Here is an 18,114-nt window from a genome sequence, read left to right as displayed (position 1 = left end):
TGTCCAAGACCCTGACAAATACATACACTGATTTTTGTAGGGGTTCCTTGTTTAAATCAATTTACAAGCACCAGTGTTCATGTGATGTGTAGACAATTTAGGCTACATGCATATTTGTGCATATTTTAACACTTGTATATGTAACAGTTTATTTTCCAACTGTCTGAATATTTATAAATAGTACAGAATGTAAATATTTTTTACAAGAGCTGTTAGCACCCTCTAGTGTTAAAGTTATTACCAACTTTTTACAACTGCGAAGTAGCTGGGTATCATAATGGAATAATGGGTAACAACAGTCTGACATGTCATATCATTTTGACATAAATCTAAATTACAGATGAAGGCAGGAATAAAGAAATATGTTTGTCTATAGCGTAATACAGAACTTTGGACACTATTTTATGAACCGCTGCCATGGAAGGTCCAGCAGTAGACAATGGCCTGATTAAAACACTACACTTTTATTATTTAAATTGCAGATTTTAGTGGATGCCAGCTCTTGTATACAGCCAATGCCCCTGGAGGATGCGTCTCATCCAAGGGTTCAGATATATAAGGGAGACTCCATCAAACGCTGCTACCATATAAAAATAATCTGCACACAAAATCGTAAAAAAATTAAAGACATATTTAATGTGAACCAATGATTGTTTTATTAATATATTGCATAGTATTTGCTCCCAATGCATTCAAACTTTGCATCAAGGAGTAGGAACATAAAAGATAATTAAATAATTAAAGTACTTTTATGCATTCATCAAAATTAATACAGTGTAGAGTTTACAGTGAATTCAACGTGCTATTTTATTTTATATTTAGCGGGGTTTAGTGGACTGAGATATTTCATTATACTGCTAATGTTCCCTCTGTTGACTCACTTTACTGCCTCAATCAAAGTGTATAGAGAGCTTGTGTTATTATGAAATGTTACATTGTTTTCTGGTTTTCCAAACAAGGACATGAGTTCAAAGGAAGTACTAATGCTACTTAAACAATACGTTGCTCCTATATATCATGTGTATATTACATTACTGCACATGCCATTCTCAGGAGTATTAGGTGTGTGATTACTAAAAGAGTGTGCGGCTATTGTGACAACGCTGATGAATGAGGCACAGTTCTTAGTAAATTGATAAGCTGATTATTGATTAAGCCCACAAAATGGCTACCTCCACTTTATGTAGGTGCTGGGTCTTATGTAATACATGTATATTTCTAGAGCAAACCTGCTCTTTATCCTTAGTAAACAGACAAATTATAGGGTATCTTTGAAGTTGTAACTTTTATGCCTTTTAAAAGCTTTTAACCTTTATGCCTGTTGACTTGGAAGAGCAAAGTGGACCTTGTAGAACATAGGTGAATCTGAGTAGGACTGATTTCTACAGGTGCTTATATTCCGGACGAGACTTTCGTCTGGTGCAGAAGCGATGCTGGAAAGGAAACATAAGAATTTACTGAGCTGCTTAATGTCTTGAATTATTTTCTCTGGATCTGTTATGTATTCTACTGTGGATCATTTCCTAATGAGTGATGTTACACAAATACAGAAACAAATCCAAATTATTCACTAGGCAACCAAGGCAAGGGCCTAGAGCAGTGTTGGCTAACCTGTGACACTCCAGGGGGTAAATGTATCAAGCTGAGTGTTTTCCGGCGGGTTTGAAAAGTGGAGATGTTGCCCATAGCAACCAATCAGATTCTAGCTGTCATTTTGTAGAATGTACTAAATAAATGATAGGTAGAATCTGATTGGTTTTCCAAACCCGCTGGAAAACTCTCAGCTCGAAACATTTACCGCTAGGTGTTGTGAAATTACAAGTCCCAGCATGCTTTGCCAATATATAGCAGCTCATTGCTGGAAGAGTATACTGGGACTTGTAGTTTCACAACACCTGGAGTGTCACAGGTTAGCAACACTGGCCTAGAGCCTAAACTGTTATGGCAGCCAACTACAATGGTTAGTACTGGAAATGAGTTAGTGGTTGATCTATGTGATATCTAAGTATATCACCCTGTCATTGACTGTTGGACTGAGTCTAATCTAAGACAAATAAGGAATGAAATCTATGCAGGAAATAGAGATCATTCTCATCATAATTACTATTATTATTATGACTGTAAGGAGAAAACATTGTTAGATACTATTATTATTATGAGTAATGACCCTTAGGGCAATGTGTGGTGGGAAATCAAACCTACCTAAAAATATAAGAGTAACATCAACAATTAAAACACTCCTATAACTTAAGTAAAATATTTCCTTTATTGAACCCAAAGGTTGCTTTGGGACAGGGGCGGATCTAGAAAATTATTATACCCGGGGCGATTTAGGGGGGGCAGCACACTGTCACTGCCGAACGGACCTGCACATACTGTGCAGCCGTCAGCAGCAAGTCCCTGCTAGGGGGGGCGATTGCCCCGATCGCCCCCCCCCTGGATCCGCCACTGCTTTGGGATCATTTTGCTATATGTTTCACAATATGGCCGTAATAGACATGCCTTGATCTGCCCAAACAATTCCCACTGAGTTCAAAGTTTAAGATGTCATTGGGAACGGACAATGGACTCTTTATTTGTCTAAATTTTCTATGCACTTTTTACATGTTTTCTCTGCCAAAAATCTTGTAAATGTCAAAAACGCAAATAAAAGGTTTGAACGCTCCCTGAGTCACATGAATCGAAGAACAGAGTGCTCAGCAAAATTACAAACTCAAGGGGAATCTAAATATTAAATTACTGCAAACATTGTGCTATTAACGAGCATCTTATTTCACCTTGGATGAGAACTTACATGGCTTCTCCACTTTTTTTCTTGAAACAGAGGCAGTAGATAAATATTAATAAGAGCAGGAGAAGCGGTATTCCGAACCCCAGCACTAAGCCCATGATCAGGTTGTTTCGCTCGGTGGAGTCGCTGATGATTTCAGCCAATGGAGCATCTTCAACTCTGAAGTCTTGTCAACACAAATGTAACAATTAATTACAGTACTGACCAGTGGCTGAAGTGGAAATGTAGATTTAGCAGTATGGAAAATGTAATGGGAATGTAAGTGAATGGAATTTTATAATTTTACGATGAAGGAAGTACGGAATACCCCCGTACACACCCCCCACTTCCACCACTGGTACTGACGGCCTTTCATTTTTCACAGAGACAAAAGCATCAACGAAACCCAAAAACACACAAAAATGACTTATATAGAAAGCTTAACTTAGTGAAAAGTTTGTGCAAAAACACCCTAAATATATAAACATTACATCCTAAATGCAGTGCTCCCTCTTTATAATGTCTGCTTAAAATGCAGATGTAAACTGGTGTTATAGTCAGGGAGACAGAAATTGATTTAATTCCGATGCAGTCCAGGTTTTTGCAGGATACTTTATTGACCGAGGGCGATGGTATGTTTGTAACTCATATTAAAATAATTTTTTTCATATGTTTTGTTCAAGTTCTAGCGACAGGTACTTAATATGACAAAACGTACTTGTGTGCAGTGCATTGCTTTATGCATGTACAGAATATGAGAACTCGTCGTGCTTCCCTTTCGCCAGAGATAGGACCAGCTGATGAAACTATATGTATTGCTGTGCTCTCTGATTGGTGGTTGTCCCTGCATCCAGGCCCGGTGCTCCAATTAGGCAAGGTTAGGCACTTGCCTAGGGCGCCGGGCTCTGGAGGGTGCCACAGAATGGTAAACGACTTTAAAACTGTGCGGCGACCGCTGACCATACCTGTCACGGCCGCCGCACAACATTCAGATGGACGGGGAGGGGGGAAGAGGCTATTGCTCACCACCGCCGCCTCTCTGCTCCGTCTTCTCCCCTCCACTCACTAGTGTCAGTGAGTGGAGGGGAGGAGACGGAGCAGAGAGGCGGCGGTGGTGAGACAATGTAAGGAAAGACGGGGTGAGGGGGGAGGAGGGAGGAGGGCGCCGATTTTTGTGGGGGGGGGGCTCCGATTTTGTAAAAATGCCTAGGGCACCATGGACCCTAGCACCGGCCCTGCCTGCATCTGCCTATAATAAGGTCACCTGAAGTAGCATTCTCAGGGAGCAATAGGCGTAGGGAACAGGTGGGAGTGTGAATGGAGAGGAGGTTGGAGATATAAGGGGCAGTGGAGTGGGAGAGGCGCTTGTAGGTGAGGGCAAGGGGTTTAAAGAGGATGCTCTAGGGGATATTTATGAGTAGTAACAAAAGATTTTTAAGAAACCTTTGAAGACATGTAATCACCGTATTTGCATACAGATAAGTGTTGTTTTAAATGTATGGATGAAAAAGACAATAAAAATATATTTAACAGAAACTGAGTAACTGCTCTAGCAAGTAGTAGTATTTGTCTGGACTAACTGATTTCATAGTAATACCCATTATCAATTTAAAAGACAGTATAAATGTTTGGATCCATAAGTATCATATAATTAACAGCGATATGTTCTTGGAGTGTCTTTTACTCAATGCACCAAAAGGAGTGAATAATATTAGAGGACGTATATCTATAAATTTGCCACAGAAATAATTAACACCGGAGATTAATATTTATCACCTTGACAGAGAAGGTAAAATATTAGTAATGAGAACAATGTAGTTAACTCTTCAGTAAATTAAACCTGATAACTAACGATAAGGAAGCAAGATAAACTTATATGTATGGACTATCTGTAACAATGTTCTGTGTGGATCGTTAAATGCCTTCCCCATCTTCTGAACATGTGCATATGTTTAGAGCGCAGCAAATGAATTAACTAACTACTTGTATTTTAAATTGAACATTATTAAATTTGCTCAATTGAGTGTATATATGGGAGGATAGATAGCTGTCTATCATCAATTGGATATGCTGTGTGTTTATAAAAACAGCTCAGTTTTCATGTGTTATACTTATTTTTGTAACATAATCAATTTTTACTTTAGTCTTCTAGAAATTATAGATACTGTACAATATTCTTAAAGTTTTCTTCAGTATACATTCTATCAGCGTGGTTTATTATAATGAAGGAAGCGATATAGGGGAGGAGGAACTTTCTGCATCCCTGGTACTTGTAACCTAAGATACCGTGAATCCCAGAATTAGATTCAGGTGGAGGCACGTTCTAGCATGCATACACTGCCGTCATCACTAGTAATAAGCACTTACACTAGACCTGTAGCTGGTGCAAAAGACACGACTGAAAATCACATATCTCAGAGATGCCCAAAGCTTGAATCAGACGCTGATGTGTGCGCTGGAGCTTGGCACGTCCTTACTGTACATTGACAAAGGGCGTACTCCCAGACTCCTCCCCCTTCTGCCACTGAAATAGTAGGTTGTAGCAAGGGTCCTTAGTCCTGAAAGATGAATTGGACGTTGCTGCGTTCTCTGGCATATGGTTCATTCCTGAGCATGCACAAAGCGATGTTACGCAAAGTATGGCACAATACTGCACGGTGGCTAAGTGGTTAGCACTTCTGCCTCACAGCGCTGGGGTCATGAGTTCAATTCCCGACCATGGCCTTATCTGTGTGGGGTTTGTATGTTATCCCCGTGTTTGTGTGGGTTTCCTCCGGGTGCTCCGGTTTCCTCCCACACTCCAAAAACATACTAATAGGTTAATTGGCTGCTATAAAAATTGACCCTAGTCTGTGTGTGTATGTTAGGGAATTTAGACTGTAAGCTCCAATGGGGCATGGACTGATGTGAGTGAGTTCTCTGTACAGCGCTGCGGAATCAGTGGCGCTATATATAAATAAATGATGATGATGATGATGATATTGGCATTTGCGTGCCTTAATTAATTAGGCCCTGTAGCTCAGGGAAAGGGGTGTTTTATAAACATTACAATATGTGTGCTTTAAAGGGCACAGATCTCATGTGGAAGTGTGTATAACGGGTGAGATAATGTGTAATCTCAGTTGCATACCTCCCAATCCTAAGCACCTGCCCTATCCCTGGGGCATCCTTAGCACTTCTGAAGCTCCCCGTTCTGTCCTACAAACCCCTTCATTACCGTGCACACAGTATCCGTTCACCACTGCAGTCAACAGAATCTCCCCCAACCGTCCCATCAATCAGGACAAAGCTGTCCTGATGGGGATGGTGGAACAGAGCCCTCAAATCGGGACTGTCCCACCTACATCGGGACTGTTGGATGTATGAAGTTGCCGCCCTAGGCAGCAGAATCTGCACCCCAGTCTGGAATGCCAACTACTTGATAGATTTTTTTATTTTTTTGCATATATTTTTTTAGCAAAATAGATCAATATTTTAGTATTTTTGATAAATAAATTTAGCAAGATTGAAAAGAAGAAGTTCCATTACCAGACACACAGTGGTTCCCTTCCAGTTTTGCACTTGAATTACAGACACATTTGTATCCACCATATGTGTTCTCACATACTGCCGAGCTGCTGCAGTTCTGCTCATTAGCGGCACATTCGTTGACATCTAAATATAAAGTACATGTAAAAATAAAAATGTGAACATTGTTACATCACCACTTACACATAATTGTTTGTCATTATAAACTTGAAGCAGATAGATTTCTAATTATATTCTTTTTAATCAGATTATTTATTTAATTATGACTAATCACTTCACACGCACATTGCAATTGTAATCTTCAGGTAGAGGTATTTTCCGCACATGGGTAATGTAGGAGAGTTGTACGATTGCTAATTGGACAATTACGATACACATACTGTATGTCAATCAAATTCTAGCCGATTCGTTTTGGATCAAAATTTTCCACAGACAATGATCCTATTATTGATCGTATTGGATTGTCCCCCTCAAGAGTGACAACGTTTTAATATTTTTTTTAAGAAAAACTAATGGATTGAATGATCAGATTATAATGTGGGTTGTCATCTTTAGTTTTAAGAAATGTCAACACAATACACTATATACTGCAACTACTATCTGTGTGTATTTGTATCATACTATATCTATTAAGTTGTTTGTTTTGTGTAGATGTTTTATGGAGGATCACACATATCTGTGCTGAAGTACACTGACCGCATACACAGCAAACTAAAAGCCTTCTCTATTCACAAGTTAAAGGTGCATATATGGTTCCTGGCTTGCTGTACTTTATAAAGTGTTACAGTGAAAAAAAGGAAGGTGTGCTCTTATTTTCCATGTATGTATGTGGTCAGTGATGTCATACTGCACCACCTGCACTGTACACTTAAGCAATTATATCTGCACAAGCCCTCGCAGTCCAGGGACTACTAGAAACAAAGTGGTGTGGCCCATATCACAGTTCATGTAGCCCTGCTCCTAACCCTGCACCTTACCCTGCACCGAACCCTTCTCCTAACCCTGCACCTTACCCTGCACCGAACCCTTCTCCTAACCCTGCACCTTACCGGGCTCTTAACCGTGCACACTACCATGCTGCTGATCCTGCACCTCACTCTGCTCCAAATCCTGCACCTTACGCTGCACCGAACCCTGCTCCTAACCCTGCACCTTACCCTGCACCGAACCCTGCACCTTACCCTGCACCGAACCCTTCTCCTAACCCTGCACCTTACCCTGCACCTTACCCTGCACCGAACCCTTCTCCTAACCCTGCACCTTACCCGGCTCTTAACCGTGCACACTACCATGCTGCTGACCCTGTACCTCACTCTGCTCCTAACTCTGCACCTCACTCTGCACTGAACCCCCGCTCCTATCCCTGCACCTTACCCTACACCGAACCTTGCTCTTTACCCGTCTCTTATCTGTGCACACTACCATGCTGCTGACCCTGCACCCTACTCTGTTCCTAACCCTGCACCGAACCCTGCTCATTACGCGTCTCTTAACCGTGCACTCTACCATGCTGCTAACCCTGCACCTCACTCTGCTCCTAACCCTTCACCTTACCCTGCACCTTATCCTGCACCTCACTCTGCTCCAAACCCTGCACTGAACCCTGCTCCTTACCCTGCACCTTACCCGGCTCTTAGCCATGCACCTTACCCTGCTTCAAACCCTGCACCTTACCTGGCTATTAACCATGCACTTTACCCTGCACCTCACTCTGCTCCTAACCCTGCACCTTACCTTGCACATCACCCTGCATCTTACCATGCTCCTCACCCTGCACCTCACTCTGCGCCTAACCATTCACCTTACCCTGCTCCTAACACTGCACCTTATCCTGCACCTCACTCTGCTCCGAACCTTGCACCTTACCTGGCTCTTAACCATGTACCTTACCCTGCTCCTAACCCTGCACCTCACTCTGCTCCTAACCCAGCACCTTACCCTGCACCTTACAATGCTCCTAACCCTGCACCTTACCTTGCACACCACCCTGCTCCTAACCCTGCATCTTACCATGCTCCTCACCCTGCTTCTCTCCCTGCTCCTAACCCTGCACCTCACTCTGCTCCTAACCCAGCACCTTACCCTGCACCTTACAATGCTCCTAACCCTGCACCTTACCTTGCACACCACCCTGCTCCTAACCCTGCATCTTACCATGCTCCTCACCCTGCTTCTCTCCCTGCTCCTAACTCTGCACCTCCCCTTGCTCCTAACCCTGCTCTTTAGCATGCTCCTCACCCTGTACCCCACCCTGCACCTCCCCCTGCTCCTAATACTGCACCTCCCCCTGCTCCTTACCCTGCTCCTCGCCTTTCTCCTAACACTGCACCTAAGCCTGCACCTCCCCCTGCTCCTCACCCTGTATCCCACCCTACATCAAACATTGCTCCTAACCCTGCACCTTAAATTCATCCAAGTGACTAATACCCTTCTACATCTCACGGGCACCCTGAGAACTGTGTCTGTTGCCTGTTTCTATGCTCATAATGAGGTGACCTAAATCTGATGACCCCTGGCCAGATTGGGGTTTTTCACCAGGATACTTGGCAACATGACCCTCTTAAAAAAATATCTTTACAATTATATTGTTTGCTGACTTTGAGTAGCTTGTCTAAAACTGACACAACAAAATAATAAGCAAACTAATAAAAGAAGAATTACCTTCAACTGAAGATTTGTTGAACTGATAGTAACTGTAAACTCGAGTTAAATAATCCTTTACAAACCAATGTGGGGTATCGCTGGAGACATTAATCCTATATTCAAATGATCCTTCTTTGGGGGAATCCTTAAACTGTAGGCTGTAGAACTTGTTTTGAAATCCAAGTGATAAGATATTCTCTAGCTGTGTTAAAGAAGAGATTAGTAAAGAATGAACCATAGCATTGGTCATAAATAGATTTACAACGCGAACATTTGTAGCAAAGTCCTTTTCTCACAGGTTTAATTGTCTGACTTTTGCTTTTGCTTTATAATAATGTTAAAAAAATTATATATATATATATCTCTTGACCATGGTTTCTTATAATGTTTAATTATGGCAGAGTTGTTTGACAGGTTTCCCCAATTGTGTTTACATTGATACCAAGTACCCCCTGCTGTATGTATATATATATATACCTACTGGTCATTTAAGTTAAGTCTAATAGGTTGAAGAACCCATTTAATCTGTCTTTAGTGCCTATAGGGATACACATACCGCATGTTGACAACCCTGGCTCTAGAGTCTACAGGCATGTGCCCTGGGCTGCCATCTTTACTAATGTAGGCATACGTAATAATATTCCTAATTGTACAATCACATTAGACCATGCCCAGATCCACCAAAATTCCACCCATACCCCAGCAAGGGCAACATAGCCCTTCTGACTTATGTCATCATAGGAAGGTATAAGAATGTGCCTGCACAGCTCCCACTCATTTGTCCGGGTAGGACAGGTTTAAAAATATAACATTGTCACTACACATTCACAATATAGTAGCACACAATTATTGTAGAATCTTGCTTTTAGATTTACTATTCACTAAAGGTGTTTTATTACACATAGTAACCAATCAGCTTTTTATTGGCTAACTTGCACTAGAATTTTATGTTTCTTTTTGTTTGTTTGTTATGTGCTACTGCACAATTTGCCGTTTTTGTAGTTAATAAATAACCTTCATTTCCTGTACAAAACAAAATGACTAACCACAATTTTTCACTGCTATCTTATACGGAAACAAGGGGTTTGCAGGCTCATTGTACTCTTATTAAAGTTCATTAAAGCATACTTACAGTCTTTTCATACTGCCTGGAATATTTTTGGAAAGAGGCAGTGTTTATCTTAGAAATATTTCCAGTAACGTTCCACGTCAGCCAAGTCAAAGTGCAATTAAATATATTCCAACCTATAAATAAAAAATCCTTGAAGATCATCTCATTCTTAATAAATTTTTGGGAAAAGAATACAGTACAGGAACACAGCATGTGTCCAGAAATGCAACTGTTACCCGTACAAGACACTAGGGTTCATTTACTAATATCGCACTTTGCGGAAGAATGTGCACTGAACCCCATCAATCACTCTGTCTAGTGCAGTGATGGACACCATGTGGCCCTCCGAGCCTTCAACTGTGGCCCCCAGCTCCCTCCTGCTTTATTGTCAGACTTCTTTGTTATAGCTGGTAACACTTGTTTAATATGCCTGTTGATATATTATTACATGTAGGTGTCTCTTACTATGATTGTTTTACATTTGTACAGGCTACAGGCCCCTATTTATGAATAATCGCCAAAATAGCTAGTTAGTTATCAATTCTTATCGCTGCTCTTCACAGTGATAAGAGATGCTTTATCAGATCAATCTATCATTGGACTCATGCTGGGATAGTGCCTCCAATAAGCATCTGTCCCAGTGAAGCGGTGAAAAACTTGTATTAATTGCACATACTCGGCCATAAGTCTGCGCATTTACCTATTATGTCCTAGACTGGGCACTTTGCACTCTCCGGCTGGCCTTTATAATGAGGTAAGAAGTAGAGATGCTCACTGACCCCCGTAAACTGGTTTTGGTTTTGGATCTGGATTAGCTTCGTGTTTTGGTTTTGGTTTTGTTTGTTTTTAGAAAAAATCCTAAAATATGCTAAAATCACATAATTTTGCTCTTTTTTTGTTCCTACATTATTATTAACCTCAATAACACTAATTTCAAGTCATTTCCAGTCAATTTAGACCACCTCACAGGTCACAATATTATTTTCATTCACTTTCGGACAAATATTGCAGCGACCTGGCTGGATGGTAAGCGACAGAGCAATGACACAAACACACGGCAGTTCCTAGCACATCTAGGACACATTGGCACACAGCAGTGACAGAAAAGAAAAATGGGGGTCCGCCCTCCCTCCCACCCTTCGTGATGTTGGATCTCAAAAATGAATCCAAAACTCGCAAAGATCTGAGATCCATCGACATCACAATGACGTTTTGCCTAGTTTTTCAATTCCAAGGGAGTGTGACAGTACCGAGCCGAGCTCGGATCCCCTAAGTTCGGGTGTGTTCGGTTTTCGAGGAACCGAGTCTAAGCATCTCTAGTAAGAAGAAAATGGCGATACTAACCTAGGGCAAATTCCGAAAAGCTTGTTTTGCCGTCCCCATAGAGAACTATGGGGATGGCAGTATTGAATAAAACGGTACACCAGAGATATCTGTAATATCTCCAGCATAGACTGTTCATAAACAGCCACCATACTTGAATTTGCCATAATCCAGTGAAAACTAAAGTTTGTTATATATAACTTTGGCATGTGTTTTACGCTTAATAGAATTCCTGGGGAGATTTATCAATGCTCAAAATATTATTTGGCCTTACATTAGATGTAATCCAAACATAGGTCTCTGTGTACTAACGTATTAGCCTGTGAGTCGCCACAGTGCTCCGTTTTTGGACCTGTGCCATATGTAAGAATTGTTTGTTACATACAACGCAGCTCTGGAAGAAAGCTGTGTTCCACTACTTGGAGGACTCTGGCACACACAGAGGTGGGAGTGTTACACGTACAGATAAATCTCATTACCAATACCATGTGTGTGCTGTGGCTCTGCCCTGACTCCTCCCCCAGCTCTCCTACAAGCAGACGGCTACAGGAAGCGATAGAGGAGCATTGTGGTCTATGTACTAAGACAGATATGGTGGAAATACTGTAAATGCACCACTGTTTCCTCCACAGTTACAGAAGCCCATAGACCCCATAGAGTACAAACTACAACAATCCAGCTAGGTGAGGAAATGTAAACAGAGAATGTAAAACAAGTCTACTTTATTATAATACTTGACAGAGGATGATAAAATGTTTAAAGCAATATAATAAAGTAGACGTGTTTTCACAGACAGACTCATTCTCAGTTGGGTGATCTCATCTGGATTGTTGCCAAGCCATGCTGGGATTTCTAGTTCCACCACAGCTGGAGAACCACAGGTTGGCTAACCCATACTTGCCAACTCTCCCGGAATGTCCAGGAGACTCCCGCATTTTGCGAGAGTCTCACGGACTCCTGGGAGAGTGTGGCAATCTCCCGGATCTGCCCACTTCACTAGGAAGTGCCCAGAATTAGGTCCCAAACGCCGCAATTCCCGGTGAATCGCGGCGTTTGGCCCCGTCCCCACTGTCAAATGACGCGTTTGCATCATGACTTCACGGGGGCAGGTCCAAAATGACGCGCATTTTGGAGGCCCGCCCCCCATCACACCCAGGCTCTTGGATACCAACATTTTAAAGTTGGTAAGTATGGGCTAACCCGTCTATTAGCTGTTGAAACTTTAGTTCAATAATAATAAATATTAAAACACCACAAAAAGCATAGACATTTTTTTCATACCTGGTGGATTTGTGGAATCACCTATAAAGAGAGAAGACAACAATAATTAAAACACAAGTTTTATAGTATCACCGGATTTATCAGGACACATTATTAATATAATTTTTTTTTATTGTAATTGAACTCATATGCAGCATTCTCATGAATAAGTGGCTGCTTCCATTGTCCCTCAGTGATTCGATAGGCAGCATTGTCCTGATTGTATCCAACCCACAAAATATATACTATATTTTATACTTTTTTAACTAATGATAGAAAGCACACACCACACGCCTGTTCAACTCAAGTGTAGTTGTTTTATTGCAGTGTTGAAAATTACAGGTGATTAACCAATTTATATAGTTCCTATATCACTAAGCAAATGGTTCAGATATATAAAACCATAGAAACCAGCATGTGGATTGTGACCGTCCTAGCTTTTATATAACACAGCTCACTGTAAGCTAAACATAGCGAAAATCACTTGCTGAGGGGAAATTTAAACGAATGCAGCTAAAGAGTGCAATTACTGTGCTTTAAATAGCAAAACCCTGGCTTCCAGTATTGGTGTTTCACACTGCGAAAAAAAGTATTTTCTACATGGCACTTTATACAAGAACACTGAAGCATAAATTAAAACAAGCAATGACAGCCAGCATAAGCCACTTACTGCAGGAAGGAGATGTCTGTGAGTGACATGTTGGAACAATTGAACAATATTTAATGAGCTCTATATAGCACTTGCCGCTCTAAGCCCTAGATGCATTACCTATCACTACGCCTGTTAAATTTACCTAAATGAGGGAAATGAATGACAATTAGCTCAGCGCTCATCAATTATATGGTTTACGAAAGCGTGGTTTCCAGTGGTAAAATAGCGTGATGCAAAGATGACATTAAAAGGAAAGAAACAGAACAGCAAAAAAATATATAGCAGATAAGCCTGATATTGATGCAATTGTGTATTTTGAACTTTAATGCAGTTCTCTTTGGCAAAACAATAGTGTTATATGATCAGTCCTAAAAAAGCATTCAGTGCAAAACGAATGCTGACCTCTCTTTCATGACGGGAGATATTCCTATGTATTATAGAACTCTTGTGGTTTATATGTAAATTGATATCATTTTTGCCGTCAATAAAGCTAAGGGGAGTTTTAACTACACAGGTGGTCATTTATGAAGTGCAAAATGGCTGATGGATTTACAGAGAAAGGGATCAAGTACAAACGGTTCAGAGGGAGTCCAGAATTCTAAAAGTTGTTCACAGAATGTCATGTTCCATTTTCTTTGTTCAAGGTGGCTGTTGCTGCTACTACCACTACTACAACATTACTGCCTATAGGAGAGAGTCACCAGAGAACCATACAGGTCTTTGATCCATGTTTAAAAAGGTTTCCAGACCTGGCCAGTGTCCACGGCAAGCATGATTGATACACTATATACTGCACAGCACTATAAACGGGGCTAATCACTGGTACTGCAGTCTGTTTGATCCTTCCCCTTTTTTGAACCTATCTGTTCTTATTTTCATTCAAGGGTCAGTACCTTCCTCACTATCGTCTCATGAATTATTACATATGGGAATACCCAAATCATTGTCTTGCATACTCATATTTATTATTATTGGGACAATGACTGACATTATAATTGTCTTCTTTGATGAAAATGAAAACTTTCATTGTCTTCAATAAGAATTTTATTATTATTTCTTTATCTTCTTCATCATAATTGTTGCACAGACTTCCAACAATCTATAATACTACCTCATCTTTTTCAGCTCAGAGAATAAGTTTTTATTCAGAGCAGGGGCAGCGGAACACGGTAATCCCGGTAAGCACGACAGAATAGCGTGGTGCTTACAGGGATGCCCCACCACCCCGCATGCACTGGAATTTTTATCCCGGTGCGGGCGACGTTTCCCTTTGAGATCCAAGTCCCTGTTTTGAACATAGTAGGGATCATTATAAGCATGCGGGTGTGTGGAGAGGTATGTGAGAACTTCAGCATGGGGGGGCTGGAAGTGCCAGCACAAGCCCTGATTCAGAGTTCACAGTTGTCAAGTGCTAGCTGTTCCATTTCGTCCATGTTGCCTGTATGGGACATTATCCACTTCAGGGTGTAGGATTATTTATTTATTGAGTTTTGCCCTCTTTAAGCCCACGTCCAACTAGTGTTCTTAGAAAAGGGTGTGACATTTGACATGGTATTGACACACAGCTTCATCTTACAAAGCCAGATAACTGATCCAATTGATAATAGAGAGTCATTTGGAAGTACTGTCAACCTGCCAATTCACCAGTGCTATTTTGTCTATTGAGCATTACTATCATGTGTTGTCATTACTGTCTCTTTTCAATACCATTGTTGAATGCCATTGTTCAGGCAATCTTTACTTGCACTGATATTGTATGTCATTCTATTTCATGGTTCTATTGTTCTCAACCACTTCATCCTTTGTAGAAATTGACTTCTTTTCACTTTACACAGGATCTTTCAGGTCATGGGCCTTTAAGTTAAACAGCCTTTTCATAAACGTGCCAAGCGGCTTATCCTAGTTTTCTCATGTATTTGTCGGGAGTCAAGCAGGGATTTCCTACAAATACCTTTTCAATAAAATGAGAAACAGGTAAGACTACTCTATCTGTGCGGTGTATCACACCTCCCCCCTCCAGGCGTACAGGGGCAACAGGTGGGATTTCAAATATTTGCATATTTTCATAAATGTGAATATGTGGCAATAATTTATTACTCCATTACAAACAATTGTCTCAACTTGTTCAGTTGATATTGGACCATGTAATTATTTATGTGATCTCACTCTTTTATGGTGAATGAGGATTGTTTTATTCATGTTGTTTTTTTTTGTTTTGTCATTTATTTTTCTTTTGTCCATGCCATAGGACCTGTATTTGTAATCTGTTTTTACTTATAATAGTTTATAAAAAAGTTTGTATTTTTCGTGTTTTTTGTTTGAGTGTTTTTGTGATTTTTTTTCCTGTTTTGTATCTTTTTTTTTCTTTGCTTTTCTCTATCAGCTATTGTGGGAGTGGAAAAAACATGGTTTTAATTATTGCACCATTTATTTGTTTAGTCATCATCTTGGCAATTACAGTTGGAGTTTAAACGTAATTTTCTAATCATTGGGCTTTTATAGAAGCCTGTTGCACTTGGTTTGTTATACCTTGATAAAGTGACATAAAATATCTCTGATTAACTTGCTGAACTTGTGACTGCGTGCTACTGCATTATTTAGCCACATTTGACAGATCAGTGATGCAAAACCAGGTCGTTTTAGAGGTGCTCATCACAGGGCCGTAACTAGGGCTGTGCGACAGGGGTCGGCCGCCCAGGGCGCAATTTAGGAATATTTTAGGTTAATTTGGTTCAAATTGAGGGCTAGGGGGGCGGCATTTGTCTTTCTCGTCCCAGGCGCTAAGATTCTAAGTTACGGCTCTGGCTCATCATGTGTGTTTTGCAGATGAGCCCCTCAGAGTGGTCCGGCCATCTCGCTAATGATTATGTGCTTGAATCGATGTGAGGCAGACGCCCATTTGCGTAGCATTTCTTTGTATTTATTGGCACTACGCATGCTCAGAAAGTGAACGGGCGCAACTGCGGCTCTTCAGACCTGTCAACTTTGTGGCATGTGTGACTCTTTACAAACGAAGAGGTGTGACGGGGAGGGAAGGGGTGTTCAAACATAGACAATGTACAGTAAGGGAGTGTTCAAGTAACTACGTACAGATTCTGACTGGGACATAGTCGCCGGTATGGCTGAAAAAGTATTTTTATTTGCAGGTTGTCATGGGGGGTGGGGGGGGGGACGGGGGGGTAATTAGCCAATGATGATAATGGCGAACACACAAACTAGCAAACTGCTTGTAATTAGAGGTTTGCAAATGACTCACAGACACTTATTGAGGCTTTAGTAGGCACTCAGTTATAGATTAGCATTTGCCGAGCAAAAATGTAAAACAATATTTTTTTTGTACACATGTAGAGAAGTTGTTCCTGCTGTATCAGGTTATTCAGGTTTACTACCATATACAATTAAAGGTTTTTGTACATGTCCTCAAGTTACTCACTCAGACCTGGACGTGTCTTCATCTCTGAATGTGATGTACACACACACATACACGTGCATGCAACTTTTTTAATCTCAAGTAATGCTTATGTTTTCGTTCCACTCTAAATCAGGCCCAGTGTGTTTAAAGTATCTCAGACCTTTAAAGCACCATTGTTGTAAAATAGTTGCTCTCATTAGATAATTAATGATGTCCACTTGTGGAAATGAAAGTGAATATTTCAGCAACTGGCAGTAGCCATCACATTGCAGTTATAGTGACTTTACGTGTATTTGGTGGGTGAATGTGCTGGAACTTCTTTCGATCCATTTTACCCCAAAATATGTTTTTTTATATTAAAGCTTTAATAATATGCGAATAAATGTTTCAGGTGCTTATCAGAACTGAAGATATTTGGTAGTGAGATGTGACGAAATGTGGATACCTGGCACCGCTAATGATAGCTAAGCCCATTCCATACCTCCTTTTGTAGCTTAGAAGGGAAAAATGTCAAAGTTAATATGCAGTAATACTCACGCTATGAATGTTATTTGATACCATGACTATTGTCACTGTCAACTGGGACAAGTATAAGCAAAAGAAGGGAAAATAGGTCTTTTCCACTAATAGATTAAAGCAAAGGTGTAACTAAGAGCTCCACACTCCAATGAGTCATCTGACTATTGTACTCTCTGTTTGCCTGATATTGTATTGTTTGTTGGACACTTGTCTCTGGGGAGTGCGATAGCCCTATCCAACCCAAAGATTCCGAGCGTGGAACCCTGACAAGTAAGAAGGCTTGTACAGGAGAAGTAATGCATTGTAGAGTCAGATACTGGCTGGACAGTATGGTTCCTGCTGGGCTGAAAAGCAAAGGAAGAAGTTGTGTGAGCTTATCCAAGTGAGGTACCGGACGTGGGCAGTTCATCAGTTCTGGTCATTGATGTGTGCCGGTCAGTGCTTTCAGCACCGGGCTGGGTGTCCCTAGAGGGTGGGCCCGCTCATTTTTTTCTGCAGACCCCACTCCCTTGGGAATCCAGCCCAGCGCTGAACAGCCTGGGTTTGGTTTGTCATTATGACAGGGGGACACCCTGCCGCGTGTCCCCCTGCTATAGTGCCACCAACCCCGGCTGGTTTGCCTAGTGCTGGTTATGTGAAGAGTGGGGGGACCCCATGCAAATATTTTCCCAGATTTTCACGTAACCAGCAGTAGGCTGGCAGCCCTAGGATTAATAGTGAATAGAGGGGGGACCCCACGCTTTTTTTTTTCTTTCACTTGTATTTATTTTTTCAGTTTTGACAGCTGCCGGACCTCCAGCTGTATAGGCAGACAGTGTAACAGTGATGTGTTTACTGAACACGCTGCTAGAATGCAGAGTGTCGTAACTGGCGGGTTTTTAAGCAAACTCAGGAGA

General features: G+C 41.1%; 1 protein-coding gene across 1 annotated transcript; it reads right to left on the bottom strand.

The window, feature by feature from the left end:
• Positions 1-658: 658 nt before the first annotated feature.
• LOC142143258 (uncharacterized) lies at positions 659-17,029 on the bottom strand. The gene is made up of 7 exons (XM_075200970.1): positions 16,987-17,029; positions 12,657-12,677; positions 10,074-10,186; positions 8,960-9,143; positions 6,299-6,424; positions 2,795-2,957; positions 659-1,433 (listed from the first exon to the last, which is right to left on the bottom strand). Exons 1-7 carry the CDS (start codon positions 17,027-17,029, stop codon positions 1,313-1,315), a joined length of 771 nt encoding a protein of 256 aa, XP_075057071.1. The 3' UTR covers positions 659-1,312.
• Between the last annotated feature and the right edge of the window lie 1,085 nt (positions 17,030-18,114).

This window comes from Mixophyes fleayi, chromosome 3 (assembly GCF_038048845.1).
Source record: "Mixophyes fleayi isolate aMixFle1 chromosome 3, aMixFle1.hap1, whole genome shotgun sequence".
Lineage (NCBI taxonomy): Eukaryota > Metazoa > Chordata > Amphibia > Anura > Limnodynastidae > Mixophyes > Mixophyes fleayi.
Note: the sequence above shows the minus strand (reverse complement) of the source record. Positions and strands in the feature narration are given on the sequence as shown.

Coding starts and splice junctions, on each gene's coding strand:
- LOC142143258 (XM_075200970.1), bottom strand. CDS start 17,029: ATGGATCGAAAGAAGTTCCAGCACATTCACCCACCAAATACAC. Junction 6,425..8,959: donor CAACAAATCTTCAGTTGAAG/GTAATTCTTCTT, acceptor CTTTATATTTAG/ATGTCAACGAATGTGCCGCT. Junction 2,958..6,298: donor AGGGAACCACTGTGTGTCTG/GTAATGGAACTT, acceptor TGTGTTGACAAG/ACTTCAGAGTTGAAGATGCT.